Source organism: Maylandia zebra, linkage group LG22, assembly GCF_041146795.1.
Source record: "Maylandia zebra isolate NMK-2024a linkage group LG22, Mzebra_GT3a, whole genome shotgun sequence".
Taxonomy (NCBI): Eukaryota; Metazoa; Chordata; class Actinopteri; order Cichliformes; family Cichlidae; genus Maylandia; species Maylandia zebra.
In genome coordinates this window covers 16,864,170-16,888,551 of record NC_135187.1, presented here as the reverse complement: position 1 = coordinate 16,888,551, position 24,382 = coordinate 16,864,170, and the positions used below count along the sequence as shown (strand labels likewise).

Sequence of the window (24,382 nt, the reverse complement as noted above, 5' to 3'; positions counted from 1 at the left end):
GAGAAACAGGATAAGTGGTAGGAAATTAATTATTTGAGCACAATTGTGATATATGTTATTTTTGAAAGCTGAATAAATGGTAAAATAGTTTAAGATTTTAAACAGATAACGCTGTAAACAGATTTACAGCTTCTTCTATTTTTAGGTTTTGACCCCCTGGACATGAGTTTTAATGTGTAATGCATTAATGAATTTAATACCATGAAGTCTAAGTAAAAGAGAATGATGACAGGTAATCTAACCCCATACTATAAGAATATCTCATTTCTATCTTTCTCCCAAGTCCTGAGTGTCAGAGAGTCAAACATATGAATCCAGCTGAAAATGATTTCCTTTTATTTGCACCCCCCTCCCCCCTTTTTCTTAGCTTTTCTTAGCTCTTACAGAGTTACTGAGTTACAAAGACTGTAACACATGTTCACAGTAGCCTCACCATAATTTGCTTTTACATCAACAAAAATTAGTATAATTTAATTTACATTGTTACATCTTTTTGTATGTTTTTAGTCGCAGGATTGAGAAGTGTTTTATTTAAAATGTGCATATTTACCCACAAAAAATGCAGTGCTGTGCACAGTCAAAATCTGTAAAAATACAGTTCAGTGCACCAGTTTGAAGCATTTTTATCCATGCTACTTTTTTACTGTTAATTTTCCTGTGTTTTTTTAACCTCTCATTGAGTTATATCATTTACCATTTTGGGAAATTTCCATAAAAATTAGCAATAAACTGGGAGACAATGACTCTGTGCTGAGTGTTGCTCATATATAAGGAAAATCCCAGTAGACCTGTGATTCTGTTTAATCTGCATTACTGATACAGCTTAAAGTATAAAACTCCTTTATTTTACTCAAAGAGAAGTTTAAAGGAAGGACCTGTATATCTATATGTTATTATAGAGTATTAGTGGTATAAATATTTAAGTAAGCGTATAAAAAGTGAAATTCTTCTGCTGCCTTTGTTTTCTCCTTTGCATTTCAGGGGGAAACAAATCACGTTTCATCTCCTCCGAACCCGAGCAGTTGTCTAAGTCTGCACCTGAGTTTTGTTGAAGCTTGAGAAACGGCTGGGGAGACGTTTCCAAACTGGTTTGATGGAAGTGTTTGCATGACAACATGCCAGCCTTTTGCTTATGAATGCTTTCGGGCGCCTTTATATGGAAATCCAAAAATTACGTTTCAGATTCAGTTAAACCGTCAGCAGTGTGTGTGCGTGCATGTGTGTTCCTGTTTGTGTGTCTGAGGATGCGTGTGTTTGCGTGCCCTGTTGGTGATTACTATCCTCCCTTGTCCAATTTGTTTTACAGAGCACCTGGGCCTTGGCTGAGCTCTCTCTGTGTACGTGTGTGTGTAAATGGGACTGCTAGATAAATACAGGTGGGGTCCCTTTCTTCTGACAACACACAGACTGAGTGAAAGAGCAACAGAGAGACAAAAGAAGGAAATAAAAATGTTCTATTCAGCTCTGTTGCCTACCTCCTTCCAGCTTTATTGCTGCATTTTAAGATGCATGTGATTACAGAAGAAATAGATTCAACAACACCAGAGAGGTGCAAAATTACAGCGAGGGCTGTTACATTACACAAGAGCGGCTTTTACCTAAATGCACCCAAGTCTGTGTTGACTCATAATCCATGCACGACTCATTAACGCTGCACAGAAAACAGAGTGAGATCAAAATAATGGTTGTACATGAGCTTTTCTCTTATCTTTACCTTCCCCTACATGACTCCCGCCTGCTGGAATCTCAGCCATGGGGCGAGATGACAGCTGAAATCGTGCGAGGGCTAACGTACAAGCTGCCACAAGCAGGCCAAAGCAAGACTGGAAAGTCAGGGGCCACGAGCCACCACATACTTTTCGTGTGTGTTTGTGTGTGTGTGTGTGTGTGTCCAACTGTGAGGTGAAAGGTGTATCCTGCATTCCAGGCGTTTTTTCGCAGGAGCAGCAGCTTGTCTGGACTTGGCTGGGATTTTGTGTCTGAGTCTACCTGTTTGAGTTGAGAAGCCCACAGCTGAGAAGGAGACAGGGGTGTGGGTATGTGTGCATGTAGGAGGGGGGATGTTGACATTCAGATGGAGGTTAGATCAAGAAGAGGTGGAGGGAGGGGGTGGATGAATGACATGAGGGGTTGCAAACACATGCTTGAACATGAATGAAGCCAAACATAGAGGATAAGGTTGACTGCAGCATGGGTGCTCGAATAATATTAGCTTTGGTGTCAGAATTAATACTGATGACATCCATTAAGCTTCTTCTGGTTATCCAGTTCAAGGTTTGGAGGGGATCATAGGCCTAAAGGGTACACACTGGACACGGTGCCACCCACAATTGAACAAGCAGTTAAGAAAATGGATGGATTGACTTTGTCAGTGTAACGAGCTGTCCCAGGTGTCTCTGTGCTGCTGATGCAGTGGGTGTCATTGATGCAGGCTCTGGACGTGTGGGTTTCCCTCATACAATCCACTGAGAGACTTCTCTGGTTAACTGGTGATTCTAATTTGAAGTGTTTCTTTGTCTTTGTGTGATAGACTCCCAACCTCTGCAGCTTGCCTAATGACATTCAAACTACTACTTTAAGTTGCTCCCATATTCACCAAGAGTCACCAGAGCAGTTAAGTCTGCATTTTTGATTTGGCAGGTTTTTGCACCAGACACCTCGCAGGACCAAATCGGGGCATTTTCACTCATTAGGTGAATGTGTGACTGTGCAAACCACTACACTGCAAAACCACAACAGAAAAGATCCTTGAGGTAACTTAGAAACCACAATTTCTCCAGCATTGCAGCTCTGATGGTCTGCAGCACATGCAGGCAGTCCAACCACCCTTAAGCCCAATTTTTCTCAGTAATGAAACAAAGCGTTGCAGTGGTACTGACACAGTGCCTTTTTACTCAATTCGAGCACGCAAAGTGCTTCCTGCTACAAGTCACATTCACCCAATCACCCAAACATTCATACACCACTTTTCTCTTTGTGTGAGCACTTCTGGTAACATTCACTCCTTGATGGATGCTTTAGGGGAAATTTGGGACTTCTGCCCAAAAGATACTTCAGTGTGTGAGCCACGGATCGATTCGCTGAATTTCTGATAACTCTGTAAATAACCAGCGCTCTACTGGTATCTGGTCTCTAAAGGATTATAGTTAATAAAACTGTCCAAAACTTTCATAAAAACATTTTGTTGTCCTTATAAACTGCTCTTCACATATTTCATTTTTTAATCCTTCAGTATTTCTTTGTGTGTGTCCGTGTGTGTGTGTGTGCCATAGTCTCCAACCTATTTACTTACCCTCTTTCTACCCTTTAATTAGTCTGTCAGAGCACTTTAAACTAACCGTGTGCAATGTACAAACCTCAGTTTCACATTGTCAGATTTTGGTAACTTCCAGGACCGTAAAAAAGATCTGCTTTGTCTGATAAACTACAAATTCCTTTAAATTTGTGCTAAAGCTGCCTTCCAGTGCTGCTGACTCCGTTCACCAACGGTCACAGTTGAAATATCAGAGAGCTGCTGCTGGTGAGCTGTCACCACCTTCACAATCAGCCTCTGTTTGACCAGCTTATGTCTGCCTGACCCAAGACCTCACCTCTCCTTCAGCTGCACTCTGCGAGGATGTAGGCGTGTGTGACTGCGCGGAGGTAAGAAATTAACTTCCCTCTCCCCGAAGGCATGATATGCCCTTGTGATGTGATTTCTCGGAATCAGTTTTAATGAAACAATGAACAGAAACACTCGTTTCCTCAGAGTGGGTTGATATCGGCGGTTTAATCTTTAATCGGGTTGATGTCTCTTTCTTCTTCTTTCTTTTCTTGCCGTGAAATAACCTTCCGAGCGCTTCCCGTGTTGTTTACATCAATAAAGCCGGGTTGCTGAAGCAGCAGTGAAAGTTGTCGGCTAGTGGATTTGTTGTGACTGTGTCACCGCTTGTGTACAGCCTGACTGGTCTGGCAACATTGTGGCATGTCACAGTGATGCGAGCCGTGGTGTGGACTGCGGCTAAACCTGTTGGTTCGGAAAAAAAGGGAAAGCGCGAAAGGGGGAGCAGTGAGAGGAAGTGGCTAATGGGGAAGATGAAATCCAACTTCCTCTACACTAAACAGCCTCCAGAGGAGAAAAGGAGGCCTTGTTCACCTCTGACAGGGGACGTTTCTCCCTCTGTGTGCGGTTTTGCTGCCAGCCTCTTTTATTTTTCTTCTTAATTCTGCTTAACCTCGTATAAAGTGTATAAACAACCAAAAAAAGTAAACATTTGACAGCAACATAGCAAAAAAGTAATTTACACCATGATCTGGGTGTGAGGAAGGAAAGCCCTCATGGTGGGAGGAGAAGACCCAAATGGAGGAGAAAAAAAACACATCTCTTGCTGTCTGTGGCAAACCCTGCTTATTCATACTCACAATGGACAGCCAGATAATATTCTCCTCCACTGTTGAAGATGACACCTGGAAGATTTGCTTTCACACAGCCCCTAAGGCTGGAGAACCCCACCCCAAACCTAAGCTAGCAAGTCCCTGCACAAAATCCTCCAGGGTGGGGGAATCTGAGCAATGTGTGGCTTTTGTCAACCCACCCCCTACACACGCTTTTCTTTCTTTTACTGTCTGCCCCCCTTCTCAAAGCATAATCACATCCTTCTCTCTTGAGAGATATTTCCCTCTTTTCACAAAAGACTGAAAAGATTATCTCTCTTTTCTTGGTATGGGGAGGTGGAGGGGGTGCGCAACAGGCCTGCTGGAGGCTTTTCTCACAATGATAATATTTCTCTCAAGAAATTCATGACACCTGTTGAGATGATCTCCAACAGGAAAATGGACCATAGTGCCTGATAGTGGATAAAAATAGATCCTCCTCTCTCTCTCCTACCCAAACACAGTGGCTGGATTACTCTAATGTGATGAAATGAACAAAAACACACAAACAGCAGGTTTTTTCCTGTTTTTTTATTCACACTCTTATTAATAATTTGGTGTTATCGAGACAACTTGTCTGCATATCCATCGTGTGATGACTGCAGTTGCAGAACATTTACATATTAGCTGAATTTAGTCAAATAACGAGTGGCGGTGAACAGCTTCACTGTGACCAGTGTCAACGACAGAAGAGATAAACATCTAATGCAGCACAGTGAACCACATGATGGTGCGTACAGGCCGTGCTGCTGCAGTGTTTGCATAGCACTGCGTGGTTAAAATATGTATGATAAATGTAAAAGTGCAGCAAACCTTTGAGGTGAGATTGTTACGATGACACGTCAGGATGTTAAATTTTACTCCTGGTATCATGTGCGTTCCAGTGTTAGTGGACGCTGGTGGCACACTAACAAATTCCTCCACACATCATACAAGTGTTCACTGTGGAGCACGGCCGGTTCCTCCTCCAAAGAGGCCCCCTAGTGTTTTTCTGAGGGAGCTCATTTCTTTTACTGTGGAGATTTTGGGACTCTTTCTGTACCAACTGTTTGCTTGTGTAGCAAGCAAACGTCCACCTGTAATCCCAGTGAAAGACACAGAGAAGAGACAACACCAGTGATGAAACACTTCATAATAATTACAGCAAAATGAAAATATCACAGCTTACCCCTTTATTCTAGTGTAAGTATTTGAGTTTTTATTTTTTGAGTATTTAAGGTAAATATAATTACATTGTTATTTCAAATAAAGTGCGTTGAAATTCCATTTAATTACAGGTGAATTACGCCCTTAGTGATGGACCTTATTATGAAGTGTTACCTGACCTGACATATATAAAATAGCACCATCAGCACCACCAGCTGAAAACCTGGCATATCTCTGTATGGTGTGGAGTGTGGCCTCAACAAATTAGAGGAACCCGGATAAGTGGAGGGCAAAGAAGAAGTGGCAGACCTAAAAAATCTACAGGAGATGAGCAGTATCTGAAAGTCGTGTTCTTAAAAAACAGGAAGAAAATCCAGCAGATAGATCTGGACCTTCAGTTGATCCATCTGTTTACTGAAGGCTCATCAGAAATGGTCTCAGGGGAAGGAAGTATGGCTGAAAATCAGTGGTAACAGAGTTACAGACTGCTGAAATGTTTGATTGAAATCATTGTGACTGTACATAGATGAGGTCTGGATGAGAGTCCTTCAAGAAGCTGGAGAACTACTCCTCAAGAAATTGCAAGAAATTTTGGCTAAGAGAGTTCAGGCTGTGTTGAAGAACAAAGATGTTCATACTTTGGTATGAACATCTTTGTTCTTCAACTTACTGACATTCAATTCGATGGAGTTGTACAAACACTGTTTCTGCCTTTTATCTTGTATTTCCATATGTGTTTACAGATGTTTCAATAAATTGCTGCGCCTGCTTCCCATTTTCATAATTTTCACAGCTTAAGGGAAAACTTTACAGGGAAAACTTTTCAAGGTTGATGATTTAGAGTTGAAAATGCAGACGTTGATAATTATTCTTCATTTGCTCACAACAAATTAAATATTGTAAATAAAGATTTTCTATTTGAATATTTCATTCATCAAGATTTTATTCTTTTTGAGCAGTGTATACAATAGTAAGATTACCATGTGTCAGTACAGAGGAATAATGTCCAATTTTGACTAATGTCCAATTTTAATTAATGGTAATAAAATAAGTCCAATTATGTGAAACGATTACTTTTACATTTTCACAAAATTTATTTTCACAAAATAAATGAATGAAGATGAAAACCCAAGCGTAATATTTGCACTTTTGTGCTCTAAAGATCAGTATTAATGATACAAAACTGGGTACACAATGAATTTTAACTCAAGGCCCATCATATTATGTTTAAATCAAAAAGCTTGACTTGATTTCTCAGTCAGTGTTGGTGTGGAATCCTGTACATGAAACTACAGTGACTGATCTAAACACTTGTACCTCTGTAATTCAGACACTAGGGGGCGACAGTGGCAACATTCTGTGTCTTCAGCACGTCGATTTGAACAACGGTGCATTCAGGGATCCCTTCAATATTTGTACATATCAGCTCACCTTTTATTTAGATTTGGTTAACCTCGTATGCTGTTCCTTTACTTTCTGCATCTCAGAAAAAGAATTTTGGCTGACCACGAAGAGGACTTTTATGGTATATTATGTTACAATGATACTTAATGAACAAACGAGCACAGGTGCACTTCTGATATCTTTAATGACTGATTATTACCTTATCCTGTAATTCGCAATGCAGTTTTATATACGATGAGAAAATGTTTTATCTTGTATTTTGTTTTTATAATTTTTGTCCAAATACAGTCTCTTAAGTAAACATTTTTAGTCGCTAAAATCAGTGAAAGTATATAATTACCGACTCTTGTCATGGTCAATGAACAGAGCGTGACGTTCACCTGTTAGTGTGAACTGTGCAGCTGTCACATTTGAGTGTGCAGGCACCTAGCAAACGACACGTACTCCCATTTTTAAAAGGTAAGGGCTCTTATCTCTGTAAACATTTATTCGCTATAATATAAGAGTATATAGCTTGTCTGTAAGAATGCTACTCCCGGCGAGCAGTGAAATCTTCATATGGTTAAACCGGTCGGCGAAGCTAACACGAATAGCACGTACAGTGTAAACGCTACCAACTGTCAGCTAGCAGCTGGATTAGTGAAGACAAAGTGACGTTAACTTGCAAATTGTGTTGTAAAACAGAGGAGAGCAGCAGACAAACGACGAAACCTCAAAAAGCAGTAAGAGCTGAGTAAATATATCACCGACATTAGCCATTTTTAATGACTAACTAACAGGAACCAGTGGAGCTACTTAGTTTTTAAAGAGCAGCTTGTTTAAAAAAAATGGTGTTAACGTGGTTTTACAACACTTCACAACATTGCTGACCAACAGAGGGCTATTTATGGAAGCGTCTAGTGAGCAAGGCCACATTACCAAGTCCCTGGACCCCCACAGTGCAGTCTGTCAGTCACAGTGTGTGTGTGTGTGTGTGTGTGTGTGTGTGTGTGTGGGGGGGGGGGGGGGGGGTGTATTTCTGCCCCCTAAAAGCAATCTAAATGATAAAATCTGTTGCTTTTTTTTTGTGGCCCAGCATTGTGTTGTTGTTCAGCAGAACCTTATTTTTGGTCTATGGGTTAAAGGTACCACACACTCAGTGACTGTTTGTCCTGTAGTTATGAGCCTCGACAGACATCTTGGTTACATAACCAAACCTTTACTGGTATCCACCCAAACCGTTATCAAGCAAGGTTCTCACTCACTGACAATCTGATCTGCAGAGAACAGGCTAAACTAGTCAATTAAAGCTAAGATCAACATTTAAAAGCCTGTAAGAGCATGAGAAAACTTGTTCCTTTGGTTGTAAAGCTTGTAAAAATGCCAAAATGTAATTACCTTGTAGCATAAAGCTGACAAACCTGGTCCTGGTCCCCCAAAAAGGGGGAAAGTTACTTTCTCTTTGAAATGAGAAAATCACAATGGTAAGTGTTTGTAATGTTTAGTGCACTAATACTGTCAAACTTATTTTACATTGTGGGCCACATAAAGCTCGTGTTGATCTTAAGTGGGCCGAAGCAGTGAAATCAGTGTTTCTGTCAGCATAAAGAAGTTTAACTACTTACTATCTATAGTAGACCGTAAAAATGTCATGTGATTGTTTATCTATAACTTAATTTGGTGTAATATGACCATTAGGGTGATGTTTATCAGTGAAGGTAATGCTGTAAAACTGAAACTTAAAATACAGTTAAAAGTCCAAAATTTATGCCATACTTCACATTTTCCAAAGCCATTCAGTGGGCTCGTTTGAGTCTGTGCCAGGCCTCTTTTGACCCCCAGGCCTTATGTTTGACACTGCTGCATTAAACCCTAAACTGCATTTAAGGAAGTCCTTGCACTGTCCTTGATTGATCACTGTTTTCTAATTGTTTATGAGCAAACATGGTATTATTAAGCTGCTCCTTACACACAAAAATAACCGTAATTAGTTGTTTACTTACTGATTGCTCATGCATAAGTATTCTGTCCTTACATCTTCCTCTCTCTGCATTCCCAGCATGGCACGAGGGCATCAGAAGATTCAGTCCCAGCAGAAAAACGCCAAGAAGCAGGCGGAGATGAAGAAGGCCAAAGGTCACGATCAAAAGACGGCGGCCAAGGCAGCGCTCGTATTCACCTGCGCTGTGTGCAGAGTAAGTATGACCCCTCAGAACTCCCAAATGAGGGTGGGAGTCATATTTGAAACCAAATGCAGTGCCTTTTCCTCCAAATCCTCCTTTCCTTTAACAGCTGTTGGATGTTTCATTTCTTCTCACAGTCTCAGATGCCGGACCCCAAAACCTTCAAGCAGCACTTTGAGAGCAAACACCCAAAATCCCCTCTGCCCCCTGAGTTAGAGGGAGTGGAGGCATAGGTGGTCGTCGACATGGATACTAAACTCTTCAACCCTGTGCCGGCTCTGCTCTCGTCTCAGTCTGACAGCAACGGATGATTTCACGTGACCAACATGAAGCACTTGTCTATTAATTCTTTAACAGGCCGGGTCGAGTCCGGTGTGCTCGTCTTCGAATACATGTCACAGCAGACCTGTACGACCTGTGAACGATGAAAAGTTGTAAAAGGAGATGGCTTCTTATTCAGCTTCCCTGAACAAACTGGCGTATTGGAGTATTTCTTGCTGCCCGCTCTTGTCTCTTTACGCTTTAGCTTTGGTGGATTGATCGCTCGAGATAAATGCACAGTGTTTGCTGAAGTTACAGCGGTGACAAAACTGACCTCGTCTTCTTAATTAGTGCTTTGAGCGCTGAATGGAAACGGGGACTGTGAATCTTTATCCATAAGTGCTCAGAGCGTAAATCGTCCTCGGTCGTGTCTGCCTGGTTATTACTGCATATTCTCATTTTAATTCATCATAATTTCGTAATTGTTTCAGTAAAAAAAAAGTGACATTTTGATAGCCATTTCCAAGCTGCTGGATGAATTGTAAACCAATGAATGTATGCTCCAATGATGAATTGTTAAGTCATTTTATTAAAGGTTCACTTTGTTGTAGCTCTGCTTTGTGTGATAATGTTTTCTGGCAAGGATGAATTTCACTGATACATTATGTGTTTAAGCAGGTAATGTTATCACAAACAGTCCCTGTGTTCCTTCACTCTGCTTGTGTGTCGGTTGTTTAATTTTGTGCCGAGTAATTTATTGTCTTCCTTCCAAAGTCTCTTTTTTACTTTCTCCTGCCTTTTAAACCTGACTGTTTCTTTTCTTATTACTCAGCGAGGCTGCATGTGAGAACCTGTTTGCCCTTCGGGATTAATGGTCTTTGACTCAGAATCTGGGCAGAGCAGAACAAAGTCTGTGCGATGTCCGATTGTGAGACTAGCTTGGGCAATTACCGTGGATTTACAGCGAGCGAGTGGGCGTCCAGCTCCACTCTTTCCAGGCACCGCCTTTTCTTAAACCAAACTGAGTATTCCCAATAGTGAGATGGGATTATCTACTGTTTTGGGCTATAAGTGAGGAAAGGACAACCTTGAACAAGTCCAGGCGTGAGCCTCGATTCCATTCCTGAAAACGGCTTTAAAGTGGATCTCTGGAGATCATTTCCAGTGCCATGTTTTTATTTTTTGCACTCTGCTAGATTCAGTTCAAATTCTTTCTTATGCATCTTATATTGAGCCTCTGTACAGCTCAGTGCATCCTGTGTAAAACAAGCTCTGTGCGCTCCTTCAACTTTAATCTGACTTTCTCTGATTTGCTGCTTCTCATGTCTTAGTCATTTAGACATGGTTAAGATAACTTGCTGAAGTTCAAACTGAGCATCAGAATGGGGAGAAAATGTGATTTAACCGGTTTATGGTGATTGGTATTAGACGGGCTACTCTTGAGTATTTCAGAAACTGCTGATCTACTGGGATTTTCCCACATTTCCTCTTTTTGACAGATGGCTATGTCCAGTGAAATGTCTCTGTGTGAAATCCGCTTTTTGATGTCACAGTTCAGAGGAGAATGGCCAGACTGCTTCAAGCTAATAGGAAGGCAACAGCAACTCAAGTAACCATTCACTATAATAAAGACATGCAAAAGAGCATCTCTGAATGCAAACATTGAGCCTAAAAGCAGATGAGCTACAGCAGCAGAAGACCACACAGGGCGCCGCTCCTGTCAGGTAGGAATAGGAAACAGGCTACAATTCACACAAGCTCACCAAAACTGGAAGAAGACTGGGCAATCGTTCGGTCTCAAATTCCTTTGTGACATTAGGATGGTAGAATCAGAACTTGGTGTCAATAATGTGAAGGTATAGACCTATCATGCCTTGTATCAATAGTTCAGGCTGCATATGGTTTAAACCCCACAGCCTACCTGAGTATTATGGCTCCCTTTATAACCAGTGTACCCATCTGATACGTGATTATATCATATCACAAAGCTCAAATAATGTCAAACTTTTGTTGAACATCACAATAAGATCAGTGTACTCAAATGGCTTCCATAGTCACCAGATTTCAAACCAATAGAGCATTGTTGGGATGCTCTATTGACAAATCTGCAGTAACTGTGATGCTATCATGTCAGCATTGACATTAATCTCTGAGGAATATTTCCAGCACCTTTTTTAATTCTGTGATACCTCTTTAACCATCAGGTGTACCTAATAAAATAGCCAGTGAGTGTACAGTGATCACTGATCACGTCATTTTCTCTGTGCTGTTAGTTACATAGTAACTGTCGAGCAAAACAGATGAAAACAGGCTGGATAAATAAATACTGGTAGTTACACAGTTATTACATTTTTAGTCTCGTGACTGTAAGGCTGTCTTTTTTACTTCAGTTCATTGCATGACAGCATACCGTGCTTGGATAATGACCACTGGTTTTACACTCCTTTTTGTGAGGCAGTGTGGGACGCTTTGGGTGTGCTGCATAGGCTGAGTGAGTAATACCGGACACACCCCGGGAGTAGAATAAAATGTGTGAAGCCTGAGTTTTTGGCTTACGGCTTACTCACATGTAGGCTGGCCCGGTTTATTATAAGCATCCACCACTTTAATAGTATTTACTGTGCGACAGAAAATGAGGAAAATCATAAAACTTTTATGTAAATGAATGTCATTTATGTGTCATCAGCTCTCACCCACCAAGAACTGAATGTATCTGGATACAGAGCTTTAACTGTAGGGATGGCAGGATGACTCACAGAGAATAACTGGCAGCTGACATGAACATCATCCCAGGAGGTTCTGACATTTTTAACTGAATAAATTAATCTCCTCTCCCAGCTACACAGAGCTTTACTCACCAGTTTAAACACAAATATGTACAGGAAGTGACAGAATCGGTACCAAATATCAAAAACAAGTTCAAATTGTGCATCTGTTACCTTGGATCAGCTGAAATGGCTCAATGTGCAGCAGTTAACAATCAAAAACCTCTAAACCATTATGCAACTCGGTCTGCATAAAGAGGTCTTTAACATGTCCAGTAATGACAAACGCTTCACTTCAGCTGAAACACAATAACTGCAAGAATATAGTGTGTAAGCCAACCATGCAGACATGGCTACAACCACACCATTGCACTTCATGTGTGAAGTCACTCAAACCATAAAGACCACACCATCTGTCTTCTTTGTCATAATTAAATCATTTAGGGGGAAATGTGGCTTGACTTCCTTTAATTCTGACTACTCAGAAGTAACAAACACACACACACACACACACCACGGTCAGTGAGACGCTGCCTGTTGTTTTAGTTGTTTGAGCAGCTCGGCCAAATGACTCACAACCCACATTGTTCCCCAGCCTCCTCACACATAATCCACATCCTGCCTTCCCATCTGTAAACTTGTGAATCAAAAACACAACACATGTTCATTCATATAAACACATACACATATGTAAGATTTTTTTTTTCTACAGCCTGTCTTTGATCTCAACATGCAAGAGTCACAGGAAAAAAATGAGAGCACTCGTACAAACTCGTTACAACTTAATTAGGTTAAGAATTTCCCTGTGGCTATAGATCATCTATTTTCAGCTCTCATCGCACTAGTGAGAAAGAAACACTGAAGCACCAGCTCAACTCCAGTGTCTGGGCATCGTGGCACCTGCTGTGTTGTTTCGGTGTTTCTGTGGAACAATATTTTCATTCATTTAGTTTATGTGTGGTGTAATAATAGCTAGTGATCAACATGTCCAGCAGGAGGTTGGGAATATTTATTTGTATTTGTCAAACACTGCTTATCTACCTTACTCTAGTTCTGCTTGGCCACTGATTAGCACACCTCTAATTCTAAAACTTCTGTGCATGATTTATGTCTCTAAGAAAGTACTGCAGGGTCTGATTGGTGTCTTCGTCCATCCCCAACCCTGATAACAGACTTGCTTGGATCGCTGCTACTTTCAACCAGTTTTACAAGGTCAGGGGAAGTGATCCATCACAATAGACCTAAACCTGAAATTTGTAAAACTAGAATAACTAGAAAAACATGACTGATGTCTGGACTACTCAATGGGTCAAGGCATTTGAATGAAGAAGCCTTTCTACTGAGAAGAGCCACAGTACCTCAGTATTTATATAGGCATTAGATAAAACAGTTTCAGTATACATAATATTAGCCTGACACCAACATAATTTTGCATAATTTCCTCATTTTATCAGTTCCTCTCTATACATGTTAGACCACTCCTTGTAGAAAGCTCTGATGGGTATAGTTTTACATGATAAAGGTGTACAAAGACACCGCTATTTGCAGCTTTTTCTGGATTAAAAAAAAATTAAATGCCATTTTGCGATTTTAGTGTTTGTTTCTAAAAGTAATGACATATATAGAGAGCACACGTTATCATAATCGTTTTTATCACGTTTTCAGTCTCAGTAAAAATGCGTATTCTTTGTGGGCAGGTGTGCACAGCTAACACAAACGGCCGTAAAGGCAGAGTACATAGCGCTGCAGAACTGTACCCCCCCCCCCCCCCCCCCCCCCCAGCATGTTTACACTGAGTAGGAGATGCTCTGTATCTCATTGTACAACTGTATAGTGACAATAAAGGCATTCTATTCTATTAAACGGCAAATTATGAGAGTGAAACTGAAATTACATTAATATCTAAGCCACGGGCCAATAATATGCTCGTTTGAAAATATAATAAGGTAGACAAAACCACTTTATGTCAATCCTGCCCCACTTCCGGGTTCCTCCTCCTGGCTTCTATCTTCTTGCATAATGACCTTTCACACACACAAACACACACACACTCACAAAGGATTTATTTTTTTTAAAACACAAACGTTTTTCCTTCCAGTGTCTTGATAGATATAAGTATGGTAGATATAAGTATAAATTCTCCTGAAAAGTTTCATTTGATTTATAATAACTATAAACTACATCTCCCAAGCATCCTTGCGGGCGTACCGGACAAACCAAGCGTTTATGCCGTTTGTACGTAAATATAAAAAAAAAATTAAATCTATATTTAGAAGATTTTTTACATAATGTTTTACATTATCATAATCATATTTTTGTTAATTTTCTGTGAGATTCGTTTATTTGTTTTTTGCTCATTCGGCGCAGTCTTAAAAAAAATTGCCCTTAGATTTGGCTACCATAGCAACTCCCTTCTTACGTCACCCATCCGGGCTCGACCCTGCTGCCGTGTCTTTGATTGGAGGGAAACCCCGTGGATGAGCGGGAGAGATCATCAGCTGTGCGGCCGGGAATCAGGAACAACACCGTCTAACGACACTCGCAGGTTAGTTACATCTATTTACTGCTCTTGCTCGGTGGTGTTTTTATCCAAAGAGTCCCTGCTTGTGCTTCTGGTAAGGTATCTTTTTAAACCCTGCATTAATCGCCGCATCTAGCGGCTGTAAGTGGAAATCGTTGATGCTCCGCGCTGCTCAGTCATTGTTCGGTGCTCGCCTGACAGGGAAGCGTTACTTACGGCAACGTTAACCCATCTATTTTTGTTCGCTCGCTGTTTTTAGAGGACGCCTCTCGTCCCTGCTAAGCGGCATTTTTTTGTGAATGAAGCAGTCTAAAATGTGAGAATAACTGTGGCTAGAAGAAGCGGTCTGGTTTGCTTTCCGGGAAGCGAAAAAGGGCGTTCACTGAGGACTGAACGAAGCGAGGCTCCTTTCATTCCTCTAACCGACTCAGTGACACACTTATTATCCTATAGCCGCCTGCAGCGTTAGGAAGCTTTCCCCAAATTAAACGCAGAGACTGTGTAATCCATATCGTTTATTAAGCTCTTGAAAATGATTTTTTTTGTTCGGTCTGCATTCGTGCCTTACATGGTACGCGCTGGGTGGGCAGGTGTGTGAATGAGTGTGACGTGAAACTGGGTGGCCGACATTCCTCTAAGGGGTGCAGGTGGCAGCGTGCAGGGAAAATTTTCTCACCCATTTTGTGGCTTTTGAAATGAATTCATAGGTTTGGGATTTTTTTTCTTTTATATATTTTGCTTTGTAAACAGGCTGCACATTTATTCGCACACGTAGTCCTTTTATACTGCAGCATCTTTTACCTGTGAAGGGGTCTACATATTTTTTTTAAAAAGGAAACGAGTTCCTCAGCATAGGTTACTGTCTGTATTCTACTACAGTAAATTAGACTTCCTGTCCTGTGCTATGAGCCGATTTACAATCATTTAAGTTAAAACTAAAACAGATCGTTGACTGGCCGAAGTTAATATGCAACTAGTCTGAGATTAGCTCAGCACTGTGGCATGCGTGTTAACTGGCTGTAGAGGAAAACGGACAATGTTGACAACTTATGCTGTGGGACATTTTGATGGAAGAACTAAATGATATAAAATAGTCTGTAGACTAATAAAAAAATAACCACTGATGACCACTGATTTCTGGGGAAATGTCCATCATCTAATGTAAATTTTCTGGAATTTCATAACCACTTATAATTTTTTTTACATGCCGGCTACACTTTTCCTGTGATCTATTATGACATTTTGCCTATTCTTGTCTTCAGGATAGTGAGTCAGAAGAAGCCTAAAACTGTATCTGCTGTACAAGTCGTGATTATAGGCACTTTCCCCCTTTGTATTTCTAAAGACTTAGAGTCCAAATGATTTAGTCACCACTTTAAATCAAGTCTGTGCCCGATCGAGTGAAGACGAGACAAGCAGATTGATTTGTATTTAAGGAAAAAAAAAGGTGCTTTGCTGGTGTGGACACACCCAGTGTTCCCATGAATTCTTAACAGCCGACACACTGTTGTTTTAGCTACAGTCCTGTCAGAGTTTTTGATTATGTAATATGCTTCAAGGTTATAAATGTTCTATTTTCTCACAGTTAACTAACTGTAATATATAATATATTTTTTTTTTTTGTTAAAAATGGGGATGTCTTCACAGTCAAAATGTTTAACACATACCTGAGAAATGAGGTTATGCTGGAATAACAGCACATTTACTTGCACAGTAGTCCTCCATTATTCACATATAGTAATGAAATCTACTTTTTCTCTCTCTACAATTTCTTTGCTTGGCCTCCCTTAACACACCGTCCTTAACTCCTGTCCTGTTTGTTTTGTCCTTCCTGACTCCCTTTCCTCTCTCCTTCCTCCACCCCCACATGACAGTCATGGCAGACAGAGAGGAGCTGGTACAGAAGGCCAAACTGGCCGAGCAGGCTGAGCGCTACGAGGACATGGCTGCAGCCATGAAGGCTGTCACAGAGCTGAACCAGGAGCTCAACAACGAGGAGCGCAATCTGCTCTCTGTTGCCTACAAGAATGTGGTCGGAGCTCGAAGGTCCTCCTGGAGGGTGATCTCCAGCATCGAGCAGAAGGCTGAAGCCGAAAAGAAGGCTGAAGCCGAAAAGAAGGCTGAAGCCGAAAAGACGCCTGAAAGCGAAAAGAAGGCCACGCTGGTCAAGGAGTACAGAGAGAAGATCGAGGGGGAGCTCAAACAGATCTGCCAGGAAGTTCGGGTAAGGAGGAGCAGAGGTGTTGAAGCTAAATGCTTGTTGCAAGAAAATATAAATGCACAGCAGCTGCTCCTCTTTGTATTAGTCCAACCTGTATTCAGATAGTGGCCGGTCTTGGTCACCTCTGTCTAGTGTGTGTGTGTGTGTGTGTGTGTGTGTGTGTGTGTGTGTGTGTGTGTGTGTGTGTGTATTTATTTATTTAATTTAAATAATCAAGCTGCAAAAGCCAACATCGACAGCAGTTTAAAAAGAAAAAGAACAGCTTCCTTATGAATGGAAGCAAACACACATCCCTTACAAAAAGTAGTAGTAGAACCATGCTTTTTACACATTAGTGACACCTACAGGTATGTTGTGGTGCTTGTGTTTATGTGGTAGGGATCTAAAGAGGGACAATATAAACCTGCAGCTAACAGGATTTAAATATTAGTCATAGTTCTCAGCATACAAGCACTTGTCTAGGTTAATATGGCTTTACTTACGTCGCTGTTCACCTCTGAATATCTTAGCTGTAGTATTTAGGCCCATCTTACACAGTTGGAACTATGAACACAAAGCACCAAGTAGGCAAATGAAGGCACTCTTCCTAGCAGTTGTTTGAATATCACACAGATAAACTTCAGTATTTGGGTAGTTTGGATACATCCTGTATTTGCGGATTCACAGCCCTGTGACCTTGTGACCTTTAAAAGGAAACTTAAACATATAGGCCCACTACACTGATTCAACTCCATAGACGAAAGTTTGCATGTTGTAAAGCATATCTAGCTCTACTATAAGTAGATATAGTAGATTAGTATATTTTACTCAAATGAAACTGTCTTTGATGTTTTATATTAACTTATACACAGGAAGCGTCCAGTACGCATTAAAATTGCAGCGCATGAAATAGGACTAAAAAGTTCAGCACTTCCTGCCAAAGTCCACATGATGAATCAGATGGGTGTAGCCTAGAATTTTAAGGCCTAGAATATGATTGGCAGCTACGTTAAAGGAAGAGGAATATTCCCTGCTCATAGTTTCACTGGACAGGTGTGTACTCTTAACATACCTGTCGAGTGATTTCTACATATTTCATGTTAATTGTGGTGGAAATGGGGAAATGCACATATAAAGGGAGACACATTCACTCTTACAAACTTATAAAAAGATATTTAAATTATTTACCAAGTATACTTTGTAAAGAAAAAATAGCAAAGCTCGGTTGGACTGCAGCAAACAGTAGGTCTTGTTCTGCAGTGCAGCCTGGGTGAGATCTACATAGCAGCATGTGGAGCACTTCTCCACCTGCTGCAGATACGTGATCGCTGTTGATCTCAAAAGCATGAGAACTGCTGTTGCGACTTCCAGTGTATGGTGGTGGATTTGGAATACATTCAACCATGTGAGCAAATCCCCTCTGGATGAAGTAACTGAATGATACTGAGCACCTCCATAACAGCACCCTGGCCCAGTGAGGCAGCCATTAGGGAAAAGGAGTTAAAAATGTCACTGGCTCACTTATAACTGCTGGGGTTTGTGTGTGTTGCACGTGTTCTTTAGAGTTAAACTTCCACATTTCTTTTCGCAGGACCTGCTCGACAAATATCTGATCCCCCAAGCATCAGGCGCAGAGGGCAAAGTCTTCTACCTGAAGATGAAGGGAGACTACTTCCGCTACCTGGCTGAGGTGGCTACCGGAGACGAGAGGAACGGTAAATAAAACAGACATCATACACCGCCCCTTCTTCTTATCCTGTCGTGCAGTCACTCAAGGTAGTGATAGTGAGTGCTTATGTTCAGGGTTTATGAAAACCATGCGGTGGTGTGTCACGCAGCTGCCGGTCGGTGGGATGAACGTGTGCTGACTGGGCGTCCTGAACATCCTTTTTAGGGTAGGAGACCCTAGGACTGGTTCAGGTGTTGTTTTTAGCCAGAATGCTAACGCGCTTCTCGTCCTTGACCTACAACTGTCCGCCAAAATGCTGGCAAGTGCTGCTGCGAGGTTGTCATGGCAACTGCAGCAGCAGCAGGGTGTTGGCTGCTTCTAGTTGCCAGAAGGCATTTTAGATTACTTTTCTTTTGTTAATTTTGGGTGGTTTTGTAAAAGATTGTTCTTTTGTTACATATTCCATAAAATATCCATCAAATCCGCTTTCAAATGATTGGATACTTCATCTTTTTGGTTCTGAGGACCTGTACTTGACAGTGGAGCTGAATAGAAATATTAATCAGATGATTTTACTTTTTGTTTAATGTATTTTTGTTGTTGTCTAACTTCTAAAAATTCAGTGTGTGGTTTCCAAGAAATAATTTTTCTCATTTGAAACCATATCTGCTTTTTTGCTTGTGCAGAAATTGTTAAGAGCTCACAAGGTGGCTACCAGGATGCCTATGACATCAGCCTAAAGGAAATGGAGGCTACACATCCCATCCGCCTGGGCCTTGCGCTGAACTTCTCCGTCTTCTACTACGAGATTGCAAACCTGCCTGAGGAGGCTTGCAAACTGGCCAAGACGGTAAGAAGGGTCCTCTGTTTGTTGTCCCTCTCTTTAAAAAGCACTGAAGCATCATGAAAATGATGTTAGTACCACTTTTCCACCAGAGGTGTACAGGTACTGATTTTGAGGCCATTATTAATGTCATGCATATCACCTTATGGATACATAAAAATAATAAATACACTTAGTAGCATGCGTGCACTCTCTCGTAGCCGAGTGTCACTCAGTGGTTTCTGTGCCTATCATTGCCATGAGTCTGAAGATTAAATTGATATTCTGCTATCTCCGGTCCTCGCACTGCTGCTAATCTCCATGTCTCTGACTTGACTCTGATTGGTATGACCCTAACCCTTTGGTGGAAATAAGGTTATGCTTGAAACTACACTGTTAGTTTGTCAGCGGAAAGGATGATGAGTCTTTTAAAATTTTCTGCTTACAGTACTCTTTATACTTTAGGATTTTGTTAAAGGAGACCTTGAAAAATGGGGGAGTAAAGGCAGCGTTTCTTTTTCACAACATTCTGAGGAATTGCTGATAATAGTACAGACCCTTGATTAATGTAATTGATACCAAAGACAACATTAAGCCTTTCCACTTCCACGACTCTGTTAGGGTCCACTTGTGTCCAAATGATCGGACAGTAAGTGCTCGAATGGGTGTCTTTGTGCCTGCCTGTATTCTTGTGTTTTTTTGTGACCATGCTTAGTTAGTGCACTGTAATGTACGAACTATGAATGTGTTACAGCCAGCACACTTCAGAGAAGTAAAACGGGTATAACAGGAGTGACTGGTTGGCCGTTGGGTCTTCTGTTGTCCGTGTCACTCAAAGACTAAAGATAGGGGTAACAGTGTAACTGTCGGGTGTGGGATAAAGCTTTGAATTTTTTTTAAAATAGTGATATAATTCATTCAGACTTTTATTTCACGGTGACCAATCAAATCAAAGTGAGATTTAGGTTTAGATGGAATCTGTTAGTATCGCCACACACTATTAAACCAAAGTCACTGCTATAAAGTAAAATAAAGCTGCTAATGATTATCATTTAGAAATTTCTTGTAATTTCCATGTTAACCTATGGCAACCACATGTCAGGATCCCACAAATTTACTGTGCCCAGGCAAGAAGACTAAAACCCTCCAATAAAGCAACGGACTCGTATTTTGAATTCAATTTTCAGCTCAGTTCAGATTTATTTATAAATACAACAAAGGTCACTTTAAGGAAAAAAACGAATTCAAGAGGAAGATAATTCTGGCAGCGGGAGTACCCGGGGAGAAACTACGCGAATATAGTCCAAAGACATGCAGTTAGTGGGGACAGGTTAATTGGAAACACTAAATTGCCCATAGGTGTGAATGGGGGAGCGAATGCGATTGCTTGTCTCCAGTCTAAGTGTTAGCCCTGCGACAGACTGGCGACCTGTCCAGGGAGTACCCTGCCTCTCGCCCTAAGACAGCTGGGATAGGTTCCAGCTCCCCCCGTGACCCTGAAAATGATAAGCGGAAGCGAATGGACAGATGGATAATTCTGGCAGGGGCAGCCAACAACCAACAGTCAGTGCACCATTGGAATTCCCCAGCAGCATAACTATGGAAGCGTTTGTGACCACCTGATCCAGCCCTAACTATAAGCTTTATCAAAAAGGGAAGTTTTAAGCCTAATCATAAAAGTAAAGAGGGTGTTTATCTCCCGAATCCAAACTGGGAGCTGGTTCCACAGAAGAGGAGCCTGAAAGCTTAAGGTTCTGCCTCCTGTTCTACTTTTAAATATCCTAGCAACCACAGGTAAAGCTGAACCTCACTGCAATACCTTTCATCACACTATGAGAGAACATACTATTGAAAGAAAAAATAAATAATTTGATGGACACCGCAGTAGTCTGGACATTCCTGGCATCACATAACAGCTCGCCGCTAGATTTTTATATAACTTCTTGTGTTGACGTCTTTGGGACACTTTTTTTTTTTTTTTTTTTTTTTTTTTTGTCATTCGATACAGTTAGGAAAAGGCTAAAATAATTGAGTGTGTTTATGGATTTGTGAATAAATGGTCTGCCAGAGCACAGTTTTGTGCAAACACTTGTACTTGTTTCTAAAAGACCACCCCATATAATCAAAGTAGTTTACAGTATCAGGCACAACACAGATGTACCCTTTTATCCTAGAGATCTATAAATGGCTGCTTGTTGTTGCTTTCTGTTTAGCTTATTGTTTTTGGCCCTGCTAATACAAGCTCACTGTAGGCACTTTCAAGACTGTACTCTGGGTTTTGGAAGTCCTGATTGTTTCACTGTGTGTCTTCCAGGCCTTTGATGATGCCATCGCCAAGCTGGACTCACTCAACACTGAATCTTACAAAGACAGCACCTTGATCATGCAGCTGCTCCGTGACAACCTGACTGTGAGTGTCTCCTCTTGATGAAACTATATTAAAATTTGGTTTTCCCTTATGCTTATACATGAGCGCTAAATTTATTATCTTGCACTTTTTAAATGCAGCTGTGGATGTCGGACCCAAGCGGTGAGGGCGGGATTGAGGTAGAAGAGGGGGAGCAGCCAGCTGAAGACAAGAACTGAACTTCAGACGAGAAAAGAAACCCCGCAGTTTTCTTTCCCTTTTTTTTTTTTTTTTTTTAAAAAACCTCTCACCAGCCTAAGTTGTGTGTGTGTGGTTGTGTGTCCACATACATGCACAAATATGTATGTTTACACTCCACTCTGTGTGTAAAGTACAGTATGTGTGTGCAGATACATTGAAGCATTGAAGTGTATGTGTTAAGTGTATCAACACCTCCACGGGGAAAAGAATGGAATAGATTGGTTGTTTTTATTTTATTTTTTAACATAACTCATTGTGTGACCCAGTGGATGTTCATTTCCTTTAGAATTCTTTTCCTTTAAATAATTTTGTCTCTTTTAGTCCAAATGAAATCCCTCCTTTGGATCCAAATCTGCCCCATTCTCTCGAACCTTATTCACTGTAGCAAACCGCTGCTGTTGCAGGAAAGCAAACCAACCAACCTCGAAGTGTAACTTTGATAATAATTTGTATGTTTTTACTTGAACTGAACATTTACAACCTTTGTGACACTTTAGTCCACAAAACTCCTTTGAGGCACGTGTTAAAAGGGAAAAAAATGGTCACAGTAGTCTGAATTCATTACTTTTTTTTCTTCATCTGACAATAGCAGTACACACATACTGTTGGCAGGTTTCACCTATTACGGTATTGCTTGTATCCATACGGCCCTGTCAGTGTCCAGTGTAGCAGGTAGAGATTTTTTTTTTTTTTATTAAATGGATGGTACATGTGTCATGGCTCAATGGGTTTTTACAGTGCTTTCAGGCATAGGAAAGGTTTTCTATATGAATGACCACTTACAAAAGCTGTAATTTACTTTTGGTTTGTTGAGAGGGTTACATTCCATTTTACTGACATCTTTTCACTCATCAGTGAAACGAGTAGACTGTAATGTCCTGCAGTTTTGCATACCACGTGACAAGCTATATAGACAGCCTAAGATAAAGTTAACAACTTGATAAAATGGCTCGATACTGTAACTTTTGATATTTTATCTCTTCAGCAGTGCAGAGGATACTTTTTGCCATGTGCTTTTATGTGGCTTTCTACTCTTTTTCTATTCAGGTGTTTTTTTGTATTTTCTTTTGTTTATTTTATTCCCTTATTGAGTATTGATTTGACTCCTGGAATGTATGTGGTTCTCAGTAGTCTGGTGTGAGGGTTAGGCATCGCTTTTAAAACTGGCAATCTCTGCTTAGGATTAGGTGGAATACAGTTACATTTATCTTCCTTGAAAGTACATTTTGAAAAGGCAAAATTTCAAACCATGGCAAATATAAAAATGAGAATTTTAGGTAAGTTGATAGGAAATTGCATTAAGGTCATTTAGTGATCACAAAGTAGTGCCAGTTTCTTCTAAGTACAGTATCTTGGTTTTAAAAAAAGTTGGGATGCAGGATTCGGCGAGTAACGCTCTTGGGTATGTTATTTGGTTATGTGCTTTCATGTAAGTGGAATTAAAACATTCAAATTAAGATGGTGTGCTCGGTTTCTCTGTTCTTTATGTGTGATGTGAATTGTTGGTTCACAGATTTCACTGAGACAAACCCACAAATGGCCCAAGCATGAAATAATGTTTAAAGCAAAGAAATGAGGGCTGTTCCATACAGTCATGTGAAAAGTTTCCACAGGGCTTCAAGCAGTCATGTGGGAAAAAGTCAAGCACATCCTATGACTCAATAGCTTGTAGAACAGACCTCGGCTACGTTAATTTGAACTTTATCACTCTCTCACATTGTTATGGAGGAATTTTGGCCCACTTTTATTTACAATGTTAGGGTGTTGCTTCAGTTCATGGAGATTTGCAGGAATTCACACCTCTGTTGAAAGTCCCACCACAGCATTTGAATGAGGTTGAGGTGTGGACATAACTGAGCCATTGTAACACCTTGATTCCTTTGTTTTTCAACCATTCTGTTATAGATTTCCTGCTGTGCTTGCGTCTGCAGCAAGACAATGACCGCAGTTTTGGTCAAACTTTAGTTATCAGACAAATCATTTTGGCATATAGAGGAGTTCATAGTAGGATGAGTGAGTGCAATTTGCCCATTTTAGGACTCCTCCACTGCCATGCGTAATCTTAATCATCTGTCCAAAGAACATTGTCCAAGAACTCATCCATCCTTGTTTCGACTCAATTAAACAAAGACCTACTGTACTCGTGTTCTTTTGAGAGAGAGAGGAGAGGGTTTCTCCTAAGTAAACTTTAAAACAAGCCATACTTGTTCCTTGTTCCGGCTGGGATGTCCACTACTGGGAAGGTTGTGGCATTGTGTTCACACACATGAATGTCAAAATGTCTGCTTTTATAGAAGCGCTCACACGTACTCGAGTGTATTTGATCATCTGCACCATAGCTGCTACTTGACCAATTAATTCCTATGGAAGATTTAAGCAATTTTAGGTGGCTGAAGTGAATAAAATTTGA

At 40.8% G+C, this 24,382-nt stretch overlaps 2 protein-coding genes across 3 annotated transcripts; both read left to right on the top strand.

Moving 5' to 3' along the window:
* The first annotated feature begins 7,320 nt into the window (after nt 1-7,320).
* On the top strand, nt 7,321-9,996 carry znf706 (zinc finger protein 706). Its single transcript, XM_004549162.4, has 3 exons — nt 7,321-7,422; nt 9,002-9,137; nt 9,263-9,996. Exons 2-3 carry the CDS (start codon nt 9,003-9,005, stop codon nt 9,356-9,358), a joined length of 231 nt encoding a protein of 76 aa, XP_004549219.1. The 5' UTR covers nt 7,321-7,422; nt 9,002; the 3' UTR covers nt 9,359-9,996.
* Nucleotides 9,997-14,558: 4,562 nt separating this feature from the next.
* Nucleotides 14,559-23,429, top strand: LOC101471951 (14-3-3 protein beta/alpha-A). Of its 2 annotated transcripts, none has more exons than XM_004549159.5 (6): nt 14,559-14,696; nt 16,547-16,896; nt 18,464-18,587; nt 19,228-19,391; nt 21,679-21,774; nt 21,873-23,429. In XM_004549159.5, exons 2-6 carry the CDS (start codon nt 16,549-16,551, stop codon nt 21,948-21,950), a joined length of 810 nt encoding a protein of 269 aa, XP_004549216.1. In that variant the 5' UTR covers nt 14,559-14,696; nt 16,547-16,548; the 3' UTR covers nt 21,951-23,429. The 2 variants fall into 2 exon arrangements, with proteins under 2 accessions (XP_004549216.1, XP_004549217.1); XM_004549160.4 differs by having other exon boundaries at nt 14,686-14,766.
* The last annotated feature ends 953 nt before the right edge of the window (nt 23,430-24,382 follow it).

Bases quoted from the DNA above. Each gene is read 5' to 3' on its own strand.
- znf706 (XM_004549162.4), top strand. From the start codon at position 9,003: ATGGCACGAGGGCATCAGAAGATTCAGTCCCAGCAGAAAAACGCCAAG. The intron at 9,138-9,262 runs GTAAGTATGACC...TTCTTCTCACAG, and splicing joins TCACCTGCGCTGTGTGCAGA to TCTCAGATGCCGGACCCCAA.
- LOC101471951 (XM_004549159.5), top strand. From the start codon at position 16,549: ATGGCAGACAGAGAGGAGCTGGTACAGAAGGCCAAACTGGCCGAGCAG. The intron at 18,588-19,227 runs GTAAATAAAACA...TTGCTTGTGCAG, and splicing joins TACCGGAGACGAGAGGAACG to AAATTGTTAAGAGCTCACAA. The intron at 19,392-21,678 runs GTAAGAAGGGTC...TGTGTCTTCCAG, and splicing joins CTTGCAAACTGGCCAAGACG to GCCTTTGATGATGCCATCGC.